Here is a 13,534-nt window from a genome sequence, read left to right on the forward strand (position 1 = left end):
CAGTTGGCCAGAGAGAATGCCAACTATGGTATCATGTTTAATTCTTAAACACTAATGACTGATTCATGGCAACAACCCCAAGGGGAAATAAATACTCACCTGCTACTCTAGCAGTACATGAAGCACATTTTCAGGAGGTATTTTTTAACACTATCTGCAGGAATTCTCTTTTGTAACTCTATGCTGTTAATAAATCCTATAATTTTAAACTAAATTTACCCCCTTGCCCAAATCTTGAAATAGAGGGGGAACAAAAACTTTATTTGGAATGCAATAACTAGTAAGTCAAAGAACACAAAGAGAAAAAAGTAATAATATGCTTCAGTTGCAGCAATGACATGCTACTGAGAGAACCACTCACGAAGAACTACTGTGAGAATAAAGAGGTGCAGACCCCTCATCCTCAGTGACACTAGAGACACCGCTGATATTCAACTATATTGAAGTTAAAATTGTGCCTGGATAAATCACGTGTCTTATCTTGAGCAAGAAAGAAGAAATTGTTTTGAAAGTATTCTAAAACCCCTTTTGCGTTCCTTTTCCTCCCTAGCATATTTGTAATCTTACTGCCTGAGCTATTGGCTATCATCTCCACATAATCTGCTCCACAAAATGACAGAGGAAGAGAAATGACTCTCCAGTGGTTTACCAGAGACTCTAGAAATGGTACCTTGCACTGAGCTTAACGCCTGAACATGTCACACTTGGTTGCATGGTTATTACAGTACAGAAATCTGCATTTCTTGATAAACACTGCACAGAACTGCATGAAAAGAATGTGACCACTCTAACTCCAGGTATGAAATAAAATTGAAATAATTTTTAATTTCATTATAAAAACCTAGAATTTATAAGGATAGTGCAGAAACTAAACAAGATGTGTCTGGGTAGTCTTAACTTTAAATACTGAGAAGTCAGTGAGACCAAAAATGATGAATTTGAAAGTAGGTGTTTCCCATGGAATTATCTCTTTGATAACTGCAATACTTTCAGCCTAAATGGCAGTTTCTTTTCTGTTTGTAAAGGAATCTTGGTCAGATGGAACAGCATATAAAGTAATGCAGGTCAGAAAAAAATATCAGTTCCATGCACACATTGAGCAGTGAAAGAAATCCTCAAAGGCTTTTGTTAAGAAAGGTCCAGGATTTTGTCTGTGCATTTGTACCATATACTTAAGATAACCCTATCTCTTGCAGTTGAGACACTTTTGCCATTGAGAAATTAACTGTCCTGCTAAGCTAATTACTGACAGCCCAGATCCATCTCTCCAGCATTCCCTTTGATGCAGATTAAATGCATCTACAAGTAGCTAAACAAACTACTTGAAAGCTGAATAAACAAGAAGAACATGAATGCTCAGTTAAGGGTTATATGCTATTGTTACTCTTCACTGGTTCTTTTGCTAAGTTAGTTTTACAGAAGCATTTGCAGAATCAACATATAACAAATAAAAATATATATACATGTCAAATACTTACATTTGATGCTGGTCAACCTACTTTTGGGCAATGAAGAGTCTACAGCTGCTGAAAATAAGAAAAACAGCAAATGTGAGTGATTCAATATTTACTTAGTATATATTACTTAGTATATGTGATAGCTACAAAAATGTAGTAATAAATCAAAACAGAACAAAGATTAATTTAATTCTTTATTCTAAAACATGCTTGTTACTGTGTACCTGAAGTATTAGGTTGTTATTAATATGGTCACAGGATCTGAGATAAAGCTCTCTGGGTAAAACACATATTTAAAGGAAGAATCATCACCTAAATGAAGACTCTTTTCAAAAGGTTTCTGTACATTTTGTTCTGGTAGCATTTACCTGCATACTTGAGGATACTGAGTATGTCATGAGAGATAACATTGTGAGTATTGTATTTGTGAGTATGGACTCTGACAGTAACATGATTTTCTCATTTACAAACACACAGGGCAATTTTCACAGACCTTAGAATTTGCTATTACTATTCATTGCAAGACGAACAAAAGATCATTAAGTTTTTGAAATAAAAATAATAAAAGAAAGACATTCTGATCTGAGTTTAAGTAGAAATGTTCTGCCTTCATTCCTAAAATAATTTCTTTATGTTTGCTGTTACAACTATCACTGTGACTTTCAGTTCAGCCTATTATTTCATAATTCATTACCTCATCAAAAGCAGAATGAAGCCAATACAGCACAAAGTGCTCCAAAATTAAGGTAGGATCTTTGGTAACATTTAAGGAAAATGTTTTCATACAAAACTTGCTATCTCAACAGTACACATGTATTATTAAGCAGCAGCCACATCTCCTTGCTAACACATGTTTGGGTAAGAAAAAGGAAGAATATTAATCTAGTTCATTCCTTCTTGGTATGAGCCTATTCTGTGAGATTGAACTAAATTTAGAGGGAGACAGTTCATTCATACATGCACATTTTTACCTTTGGCTGAAAGAATTCTGTTATAATGAATCACCATGTGATCTCTGATCATGTACTGGTTAGTTAGATTACGAGAGGGGCCAATGCAGAAAACTGTAAGATTAAAATACATTTGAACATTAGAAAGGCAAGCAAAAAATTTAAAAATTTTTAAAATTCAAAGTCAGAAATTTTAAGACACCATTTGTTTAACTTCTTTGCTCAAATGCAGTATTTTTTTTACCAGTTACTATCACATGAAATCATCCTTTCTTTCAATCCTTTTTCTTCCCAGAGTGAGCCATTAATTCAATAAATAGCTGCAAAAGTCACTGAAATTGTACTATGAAAAAGTTAACATGGAAACTTCCTGTTGTTCACCCTATGCTCTTTTGAAAAAAAGGTATTGAGGTGTCAGTATGGCACAGAATCACACACTAGCCTATGTAAACTACTGGCTCTAAAGGAACATGTTTAACCTCAGGGGTTCTTTATGTGGTAAACATATGTATATATGTATACTACAGCTAATAGAGATGGGAGATCTTTATATATTTGTTCATCTTGCTACCAATTTGTAGCCAGCAGCACAGTCAAGGTAAAACTTACTCCTTTAAAGTAGTTTCATTAATGCATATTAAATATAAGTTCTATTAAATATCTCCAAATAAGCTTGATGCAGAAGTTTTAATAAAAACATTTTAAGCATAAAATCAATGAATTCACATAAAAGGAACCAAGCTGACCTTCTGATGAAAGTACATGTTACTTACCATTACTTTTGTTACTTAAGTGTCCTTTAAATGGACTTGCTGGACCACATCTGGGAATGACAAGAGCTGAGCATTCATTTGCTTTAACTAAACGGGCAACAAAACCCAAAAGTTAGAGAAAAATCCCCACACATATTTTTATAGACAAGATAAAGTATTTTTCCAACGAATGCAAGAATGGTTCCAATGGATCTTTTTCAAAATCTTATTAAATAATTTTATAATCACTGAACTACAAGTGCAGTTAAATAACCTAATCTAAACACCAAGATACAGCGATAATGCTCTCAGTGGTTCAGGGAGCTAAACAGCAGAACAGACCATCAGAACACTTCAGTCTGAACTTTACACTGATCATTAAACTGTACAGAGATATGGCCATGATTCTGTTTCTATGCAAACCTCCATTTTGTTTCAAAGTTCATGGCACTTTGACATGACACTTTGTCTGTGGGAACTCGACAGACCAGTGGAGATGCCAACAAAAGTTAAACAGCCATTCTAAAAAATGAGAGAATGTAGATTAAAAAATCTGCATCTTCTCTTTGAAAACCACTGGCTGTCATGCAACCTAAGATTTAAAAATTGGCATGGGAACTAATTAAGAATCTGCAACACTTTTAGAACAAATTTGGACAGGAGATATGCTAGGACTACAAATACTAGTGTACACAGAGTGCTGCTTTAAGGCATCTAAGGTATGTAAGATATAAACCAAAACAGGATTTTTTAACACGGTAAATATATCAACCACACTTACCTAACATCAATTCTAAAACTGTATAGACAAGTTCTACTATTAATTACCAAAGTCCACATGGTCTTCCCATCCCCACTGTACTTCTCAGCTGTCAGTTCAAGAGTGTGCAACCACCATGCAGGTGAAGTGGGTAACTCGACTGCTTTACTGCTCCTGTAGACCTCTGGCTTTTCCCATTTCAGCCCATGAAGAAGCACACTGAACTCACCCAGTATGAGTGGGAATCTCCTCTCAGTGACCTTAGCCAGGGGGATAAAGGCAGACACCATTACAAACTGCCTGGGGGGTGCAGGGAGCTGTGATGACAGCCATGCCACACACGGCAACAGTTCTTAATGCCACCTCTCACAGCTCACCTCCTGCATGCCCAGCACCTGGCTGTTCAGGGCTTCTTTTTCATTTCCCACTGTTATACAACGACTGTTGAAGTAGTATTGCAACTACATATATAACTGCTATAGTACATAGCTCTGTTTGTAAGTTCAACGGCATGTTGCACAAGATGGTTAACATGGTGTCTTAAATATTGATTAGTAGAGATTGCAGCAAAACACATCATTCATTTAATAATGTTTTAACATTATTTATCAAAAGGCCTTATTAAAAAGCCATACTGTACTAAAATTTGAATGACTAGGACTAGTATAGGAAGCTATAAAAATATCTTAAAAGAAAAAAAAAAGAAAATTAAAATAATTTTACTCTGTTGTGAAATGGCACAAAATCAAAGATTCAACCTTTCTTACAAAGCACAAAAAATAGCAGGGCAATCTTGAATTATGTTCATACTTTGAAAAGCCAGCCTTTATACAGTACAGGCTTCTGTGGATTTGCAGTATTAGCTGTGGTGTTTGCAATAACGGTGCTCCCACTCCTTTTGCTGTGAAGTTGCCAGATCAGCAGTTGAAAAGGGACAAAGAAAAAAAAAAGAAAAAAATGCTCTTGGAGATTTTTTCAACACTATCCTGCAATTGTTTTAACTTTATATTGTTATCTTTAAAGCCAAAGGACAACACTCCTGCTCATCTGTATCGATTTCAAATGGCTCATTCCCCTCATGGTACAACTCTTCCTTATCTCCATTTGTGATTTAAACATACAAAGTGACAAACAAGAAATTATTTTTCAAATATTAAAGTTCCAAATATACAGCAAGAATTTATTAGATTTATTAGAGTCAGAATATTTCCACAATGACTGCAAACATTTCCAATAAAGCATTTCTTTCCTTACAAAATATTTTATATTTCTACCACACACATACAAGTGGTATCCACAGTCTAGCAGGATCCACCCTGAAACCCATGTCTTCCATTATTTACAGCATGCAGGTGCTGGAAGAATGCAAATCTTTGGGAGGACTTGAATGTTAGATTATAAATTCCAGTTGATAGAATTTTCTCTAGTGATAAAAACCTGCATGCATATATACCTGCAATCCAGATTTCAGCAGACAACTGAGAATCAGAAGTGTTTCATTCAAAATTGCTCAAATAACTTAAATATTCCACTGTTCTCTGTGCTTCAGAGCTAGGCTATAATTGCAGAGGGAAGCACCTGCAGTATTGTAAGGTAAATGCTTGCAGTATCACCTCTAACTCACCCTTATGTGACAGAATCCTAGAAGGGCAAGCAGGATCACTTTAAAAAACCAGACATTGCTCTCTCTACAGTTGATTCTCTTCAAGTAAGCTAAATGACTTTGTCCCGCGTTAAACACCACAAGGGACACTCAGAAACCTGCTGCCTTTACTGTCTCCAGCTGCAGACAGCACAGTTCAGCACTGCAGGAAGGCTGGCCCTTACCATGTTCACTTGCTTTGCGTCACCAGCAGATGGCACAGTGCAAATTCCACCGGAAAAACTGTCTGCTGGTTTTGTCCTTTACAATTAATTTGTACCCGGGGAAGGAGCAGGGGGGGGAAAAAGTCAGCATAAGTATTTCACAGGCGAAAGAAGCTATCAAAAAGTGTCAGTCGGGAGAAATAAAAAATATTTCAATGCCCTCTATTTTGACTATGGACATACAGACGGCACAAAAATCAGTCTTACAATGAAGAAACATGTTGGTAATGTCAGCGAAGAAACTGGAGAATTTGGTATGTGCAGGCTCTTTCTACCTTACTGAAAGTAGAAAGTGCTAATGGTCAAAAGTTTCATAATTATAAATTCAGGTTGTCTTTTGACTTGAATGGGTATTTATTTGGATTCCAGCTGTGTTATTTGTGCAACAGCAGAAACAAAACTGAATGCTTAGATATGTGAAGAGGATTTTAAAGGAGAAGGTGGGATTTTCAGTAATTTATAGCTAATCAAATATAAATCAAACAATGGGAGGATAACTTGGAAAATACCTTTGACACATGTAACTATCTGATCTAAATGTAAATTTCCTTATAGATGTAAGTGGACTATCCACAATGAATATAAAATCAGGATTTTCATACTGACATACATAAAGTACAGAGAGCAAACAAATTAAATACTTCTAAAAATTTATTTGATCTTTTAGCTCCTTCTGTGACACTAAGCAACAATGAAGACAAAACCAAAACAGCTTTCTCTAAAATTATTTCCAGCTGGTATCTAACATAAGTAATAACTACATTATTCTAAAGAGAACTGAAAGATATTTTGTTTAGAGTATATATTTATTTAAATTTTAAATGCATCCTATCTGAACTTCTGATTTTACAGTATTAAAAGCTATAGAAATTGGTGGTTTCCTTTGTTTCCGGTTGTTAGTGGATATGCAGAATTTATAGAAATGATTTTTCTACAAAGCCATTTCAGATTTGGAATGTGAATACGTACTGGAAAGAAGCCCAATCTTTCATTACCATGTTCTCCCAGAAAAGATTTTAAACACAAGTATTAGACTTACTATTTTTATAACAAGCATGTACTTCAGTCAAGCAAATGAAAATTAAGCAAATAAATCAATCACGCTACCCTTACCCACCAAGACTTGCTACTTAAAAGATAATCCATAAAAATACAGAGATGTTAGGTGGAATATTGGATATAGGCATCTAAATCTAGAACTACAAGACATGAAACCTTAACTGTGTAGAGGCCTGTGAACACTGTAATTTCCAAAAGGCAGCTCCCAGACCTTAGCCTGGGTTCAGACAACCCTCAACCCCAGGTGGATTTAGATTTCAGGTCTCCCCAGCTGTTCCAGAAGAATATGCTTATCACTCTCAATACTGACCCTTTTGTGCAGCAGTTTGGCTTTGGTGGCTCCAGAACTCGTGCATTCCTAGCTCTCTAGTGGCCTCCTCTCAGCTGGCAATGCAGAAACACCTCTGCCTCTAACAGGCTAGAACTGCATCATCCACATGAGATTTGGGCATTTGATCCCTCTGAGACTGATAAGGACCCAAGCTGACAAACGCTTTGCAAGCACTCTAGCCACTACAGTGATTTATAAAGGTTTGGTATTCTTGCTTCTTTTGCTCCCAACTCTTTTTCTTCCTTTTTTTTCTTCCCTAATATCTCAATGCTCTAAACCAGAAATTGTTTAAGAGACACCTTTGCACAAGTGAGTAATTCAGGCAACGACATGCAGAAGGTTTGTGCTGTGTATTTCATACATATCAAGGATGTCTAACACTACCACCTTAATTCTACCAACCAGTTTTATGACCTCAGTGGGCTTCCTGCTATGAATTAACTCTTCTAATTCTAAACAATTAACAGTACACAACAACACTAATGCTGTACATATGCTGAGGAAAGAACAAAACTTGTTTAAGGAATCTCTGTGAAACTCAAAGTTACTTCAAGCAGTCATGGAAACTCCTTTAAGCATTTTATCTAATATATCTGACAAGGTCATACCTAAAGGAACTGAATTACAACCTGAAATACATGCTCCTTGCCATTTGGTACTAGGAGAATTTTCAAACCGGAGTATCCATTAATTCTTTATGCTACAGAAATTTTTGTATATATGAATACAACACAGAAATACACAGACGAAAGATGATAACTCAGAGTACATTAAAAGATTAACCTAGTTATGAAAATCCACATTGGATTTAAACTTTATTTAAATAAAAACTATTTTTTTCTGGTTTTAACTATTTTCCCTTTGTATTAGCATGATATATTAAAAAAAACCCATATTCTTTTAGTAGTACTACTAATGAGGCCTGCTCTCCTGTTCATGTAGCTTACATCTGAACCATCCCCCTTAAACTCCTTTCACTGTCCCCAGTTTGCTGCCTCTTCTCTACCTGTGGCCATTCCTCCCCTCAAACACGCCCTACTTGCTCAGCTGTGGCTGATGAGGTGCTATAGGAACTACAGTTGGTCATCTAGTTTAAGATTCTCTGGTTGCTAATCCTTGGCTGCCTTGAGATGCAGAACTGGGCAGACAAAAAGGCCAGCAGAGAGCAGTGACCCGCCCACAGACTCCTCTAGGCGAAGAACACAGGTGCAAACATGGCAAGTCTCCACTACTTTTCTGCAGCACCTATGCAAATGCAAGAAGCCTTCAAACATGGCTTTAGGTTTAGCCACTTACTGAATGCAGACAGTATTCCATTTTATTTGAAAGTTACAGTGAGGCAAAACAAGCATGTCATAATCACACCTGTATTTCCTTTCCTGTTCATGCAAGTGAGACAAAAGCCTCTTGGACCTCTTTCTGGTTTCAGTGACAACAAAACTCTTATCAATACTGCGAGAATAATGTCTCACATGTGAAGCCATCTTTAAAATAATCCCGTTTAACATTTGTTAATAAATAGCAGAGTTTACCAGCAGAAAGAATAGTCATTATTATCTAAACTTCCTGAAGCAATAGAGACCCAGGAAATCACAGTACTCCGATTTTGAAATAAAATCCCAAACGTTTCCTCTGAATTTTGCGTAGGATCAATTGTGTCATAGGCAAAATGTGACAAAAATTATACACCCCCTGACAAGCACTATACATAACCTCCTAAGCCATTAATTAGATAGGTGCTATTTATACACTTACTATGCTGGATTACACAAAAGCTCTTCTTTACACATACTCTCAATGCCTAAGAGTTAGGTCTGTCAGACCTTTAGAATTAATAATCTTACAGTATTCTGTATTAATTAAAGCCATGCAACCAAAATTGTATTTCAGTTTCAAGAGTCAAGCCCTCATCTGAAAAATTTAAGAAATCTAATGAAATAATACTGTTGCCTTCAGTCATATCTAAGTAACTCTGGAAAAATATTTTTAAAAATTTTTCTAGCTACAGGTTTCAGCAAGGTAAGTTCTGGATGCAAACTATTGCTCTATTCATACTCCAAAAGCAGAAACAAATGGCTGTGTCAGTAGCACATTTTGTGATATGAACTGCAGGAAAAATTAATTTATGTTAGTTTGCTACAACTGCCTGAAAGGAGGCTGTGATGAGGTGGGTATCAGACTTTTCTCCCAATCACAATATATAATTTACTGAGTGAAGGTTTTACTTTGATAAATTAAAGTAAATTTGGTAAAAAGTTAAGAATATTAATTAATATTTCCTAATTTCAGTTAAAATTATTAGGATTCAAATAAAACTTGTAAATATTTTTCCTTCTTTGAAGATATAACTAGATAATTTTCTATCTTTCTTGTTGGTCAAAGAAAACTTCAGCTTCTACAAAAACTGGTGCTACCAAACGAATAATTTAGTAAATTCAATAAGCTGCTTGTTCAAGTGGTAAATGAAGGAATAATTAAAAAAAAAACTAGTTCACAAGTCTGTGTGTTAACACCCTTTCAGCTCAAGTCAGATTAATGCAAGGAATTCCTACAAAGCAGGAAAAATCTAAATAAATGATGTTGTCTATAAACATTTGAAGCATTTAAATTTTGTTTTAAAATCCTGGAAGCCTGTGCAAACTGCCTAAACCTAATAGCAGCCTCTATGCAGCAGTAATGGGGAGTTCCCCACTGCTGTAAGATAAAAGTGGCACAAATGTGTGTCGTTGATTAACAGTAAGTGCACAATGCTGTTAGGTATTGCTGCTCCAGAACACATACCTGAACAGAAATGGGAATTAAACAGCCCAATGCAGAAGACTGGATTTAAGCAACAAAGCTGGTTTAAAATTAAAGTATTCAGATTATTTGAGGTCATACTATAAATCTGTGAGCATATTAACTGGCTCCTGAAAATACTACAGTAAATAACTTCAAGGTTTATACCTGGAATTAGGGAAAAACATAGCAGATTAATTCTTTGGTATTTTTAGGAGGGTAAAAAAAATCTCAGCCTTATTTGAACTTTGACAAGATCTACATGAAAATCCTATACACTCTAATATATTAATATATATTTTTTCTCAGTATTCTTACTAGACAAAACAAGGCCTGATACAAACAAGTGCCATATTTTGGTTCTTTCTTTAAAATGATGAGGCTAAGACTGAGTAAGAAACTTTGAATGGCATACAACCAGGGCATGGCATAGTGTATCCCACTTTCTCTGTATTAACATTTTAGATACAGCTCTTTTGAGAAACCATAAATATGATGTGTTCTCCCCCTTTCATGAACTGCAAGCAACCCAGTGGCTGTTCTGCCAAGTTTGTTCAGGCACACAGATTTCCAGCTCAGCTTAGTGTATTAGTCTCTCTGCCTGTGCTAATCCTTGCTGTCTCTAAGGATCTTTCCTGCGTGCCTGAGAACCCCCACACTGGAGTGTTCAGTCACACGTTTCTGCCTCCATCGTAGCCTCCTATGCAGACCAGCGATGGCCTCCCAATTTAACAGACACACCGTAATTCTTCCCTACTTTTGAACTTTATTTTTTTTCTAAACAGAAGTCATTCAAGTAAAGCTTGCTGCAGCCTGAATGAAGTTTAGATCTTTTATCCTATTTATTCCCTTTTTATGGTCAACAATCGACATGCTTTCTGACTGTCTATAAAAGTATTTTGACAAATGTAAGAATAGTCAGAAAAAGGATGTATTTGTCATAGAACTTCCTTTACACCACATAAGACAGCATAAAAATCGGGTGCACAAGATGCTGGTTTGTGCTCTGAATTTCATATTCCCATATAGTATTAGAATTTATGTTCAAACTGTACTTTGATGTCAGACATCTTCTGAAGTGGCATCTGTCACAGTCTCCTGAAGTGACATCTGACACTGAGATGCAACGCAAAGCCTAACGTTATCTCAAATGGCTCTGATTTTATGCAGCGATGCGTGATCTTGACATTACAATGCAGCACTGAATAATTCCTACCATTGTTTTACGTTATGCCTGTAATCAAGTTTATATCTGAAAATATTTTAGGTATTTTTGAAGAGCAACAGTTGGCTCATGAAAGCATTTTCGCATGTTTGCACCTTTTTTTTATCGCGAATGACAAGTGCCCCTAGGACTATTCATAGGAACAGGGCACCAGAGCAGCCCACAGATAGTTAAAGCTGGCTAAGGAATCACTTTTTAAGACCTTTAAAACGTTTGAGTCTTTTATTATCCAACTACACTTGCATTAAAATCCCACCAAACCAAAACTCTTTGATCTACAGCTAAACGCCGGGGGATGTTGCACACACAGGGTACAATCCATTATAATCCATGAGTAACAGCTTTGGAGAAGACGAAAGTTAACTAAGAGAAGAAGTGGGCACAAAAACCGGCCTCGCGAACGCGGCCGAAGCCTGAGGCGCTGCCCACAGCCGCGCTCGGTGCCGGTACAGCACGGAGGCACCGTGCGGCGGCAGCTGCGGGGCGCTCAATCCAGGCCCGGGCTCTCGGGGATCGCAGCCCCGCACGGGCCGGGCTCTCGGGGGATCGCAGCCCCGCACGGGCCGGGCTCTCGGGGGATCGCAGCCCCGCACGGGCCGGGCTCTCGGGGGAGTACAGCCCCGCACGGGCCGGGCTCTCGGGGGATCGCAGCCCCGCACGGGCCGGGCTCTCGGGGGATCGCAGCCCCGCACGGGCCGGGCTCTCGGGGGAGTACAGCCCCGCACGGGCCGGGCTCTCGGGGGAGTACAGCCCCGCACGGGCCGGGCTCTCGGGGATCGCAGCCCCGCACGGGCCGGGCTCTCGGGGATCGCAGCCCCGCACGGGCCGGGCTCTCGGGGGAGTACAGCCCCGCACGGGCCGGGCTCTCGGGGGAGTACAGCCCCGCACGGGCCGGGCTCTCGGGGATCGCAGCCCCGCACGGGCCGCGCTCTCGGGGGATCGCAGCCCCGCACGGGCTGGGCTCGTCCCCGTGCAGAGCCGCGGCCCTTGGCTCCTTCCGCCGCCGTGGCACGGACACTGTCCGCGTGGCACGGCCGGGCCGGCACAGCTCGGGGCGGCCGCGCGGGCGGCAGCGCGGCGCGACCCCCGAGCCCCGCTACCGGAGCCACGGTGGCTCGGGCGGGCCCCTGCCCTGCAGGCTCCGTGCCCGCTCCCTGCCCGCTCACACACGCCAGCGGGGAAGGCGGAGGCCCCGCCTGCCCCCGGCTTCGGGCGGGCCGGCCCGCGCCCCGCACCCCCACGGCCGGCAGGACGGGGGAGGCCGGAAGGCAACGCGTCCCCCGCGCTGCAGCCGCCGCCCTCTCCCCACTCCTCCCGCAGCCGCCACCGAGCCCCCCGCACCTTGGCTCCGCCTGCCGCGGTTCTGCGTCCTCAGCCCCATGGCCGGCCGGGTCCGACGGGGCGGCACCGGCGGGCTCGGCGGCTGCGGCGGTTCGCCGCGCGCTGCGGGCGGGGCGCGGCCGGCCCGCGCGGCGTTGCCATGGCGGCGGCGCGGGGCCGGGCCGGCCGAGGGTGCGGCCGCGGGGCCGAGTTCGCCTTCCAGCGCCGGAGGTTTTGCTCCGTCCGCGAACGGCCCTCATTGCCTAAGCCTTTTTCTTGTAACTTGATGGAAAGTGAAGAATAATGAATGCCTGGGAGAAATTTACGTCAATTTGCTGATATTTGAGGGAACGAGTGACAAAGCGAGAGCCTAGAGAGCTGCCAGTGCGTTAGTGCGTTACACTGATGAAATTAATCTCGACGTCTTTGAAAAGGAACAGCGCCTTAAAAATGAACCACAAAATAACCTTCTGAAAAGCAGCCTCTGACCCCATCACTGATTAATGTGTGCATGCCGGTGGATGAGCTGCATTTGAGCTCAGTGAAGAAGCAATAGGGTGGTATTTACAGTTTGTCTTGACAGGTTGCTATTTTCCCTAATGTGAAATCTCTGAGGGCTTTTGTACTTTTGTCTGAAGATTTTTCTCACTGACCGGCCAGGGCTACTGCAGTCCCCTCCATAGCCTAACACATCACAAAATCGCGTTGTCCCAGATGGAGGGACATTCCTCTTTACTATCTAGAAATGAGTATTAACTATAGGCTAAACACAGTGTTTTATATGATTTGCTACACTTCCTTACATGCTAGAAAAATTCATTTGAATGTAGCCCAAAATCATAGCAAAATCAAGGGGATGTTACTTGAAGACAACTTTTCTTTCTTATTTCTACTTCAGTCAATCCTCCTATTTGGTCACACAAACATACATGCCACATGAAACCAGTAGTTTATCTATGCTAGTACTTTGTGTAGACTCTATCAAATACTTCAAAAAACTTCTCAGTAGTATTCTGACTATTGAATGATGTCCCTT

The 13,534-nt window shown here is 40.2% G+C and overlaps 1 protein-coding gene across 3 annotated transcripts in view; it reads right to left on the minus strand.

Annotated features, from left to right (window-relative positions):
• Positions 1–12,620, minus strand: part of SPATA7 (spermatogenesis associated 7) — a 34,567-nt gene extending 21,947 nt beyond the window's left edge. For all 3 annotated transcript variants that reach the window (XM_031504927.2, XM_077783997.1, XM_077783996.1), the window contains exons 1-4: positions 12,520–12,620; positions 3,181–3,267; positions 2,429–2,521; positions 1,479–1,526 (exon numbers count right to left, since the gene is read on the minus strand). In XM_031504927.2, the coding sequence (XP_031360787.2) occupies positions 1,479–1,526; positions 2,429–2,521; positions 3,181–3,267; positions 12,520–12,559 (268 nt within the window). In that variant the 5' untranslated portion in view covers positions 12,560–12,620. The remainder of the gene's footprint in view (positions 1–1,478; positions 1,527–2,428; positions 2,522–3,180; positions 3,268–12,519) is intronic.
• Positions 12,621–13,534: the final 914 nt, after the last annotated feature.

Source organism: Lonchura striata, chromosome 6, assembly GCF_046129695.1.
Source record: "Lonchura striata isolate bLonStr1 chromosome 6, bLonStr1.mat, whole genome shotgun sequence".
Taxonomy (NCBI): domain Eukaryota; kingdom Metazoa; phylum Chordata; class Aves; order Passeriformes; family Estrildidae; genus Lonchura; species Lonchura striata.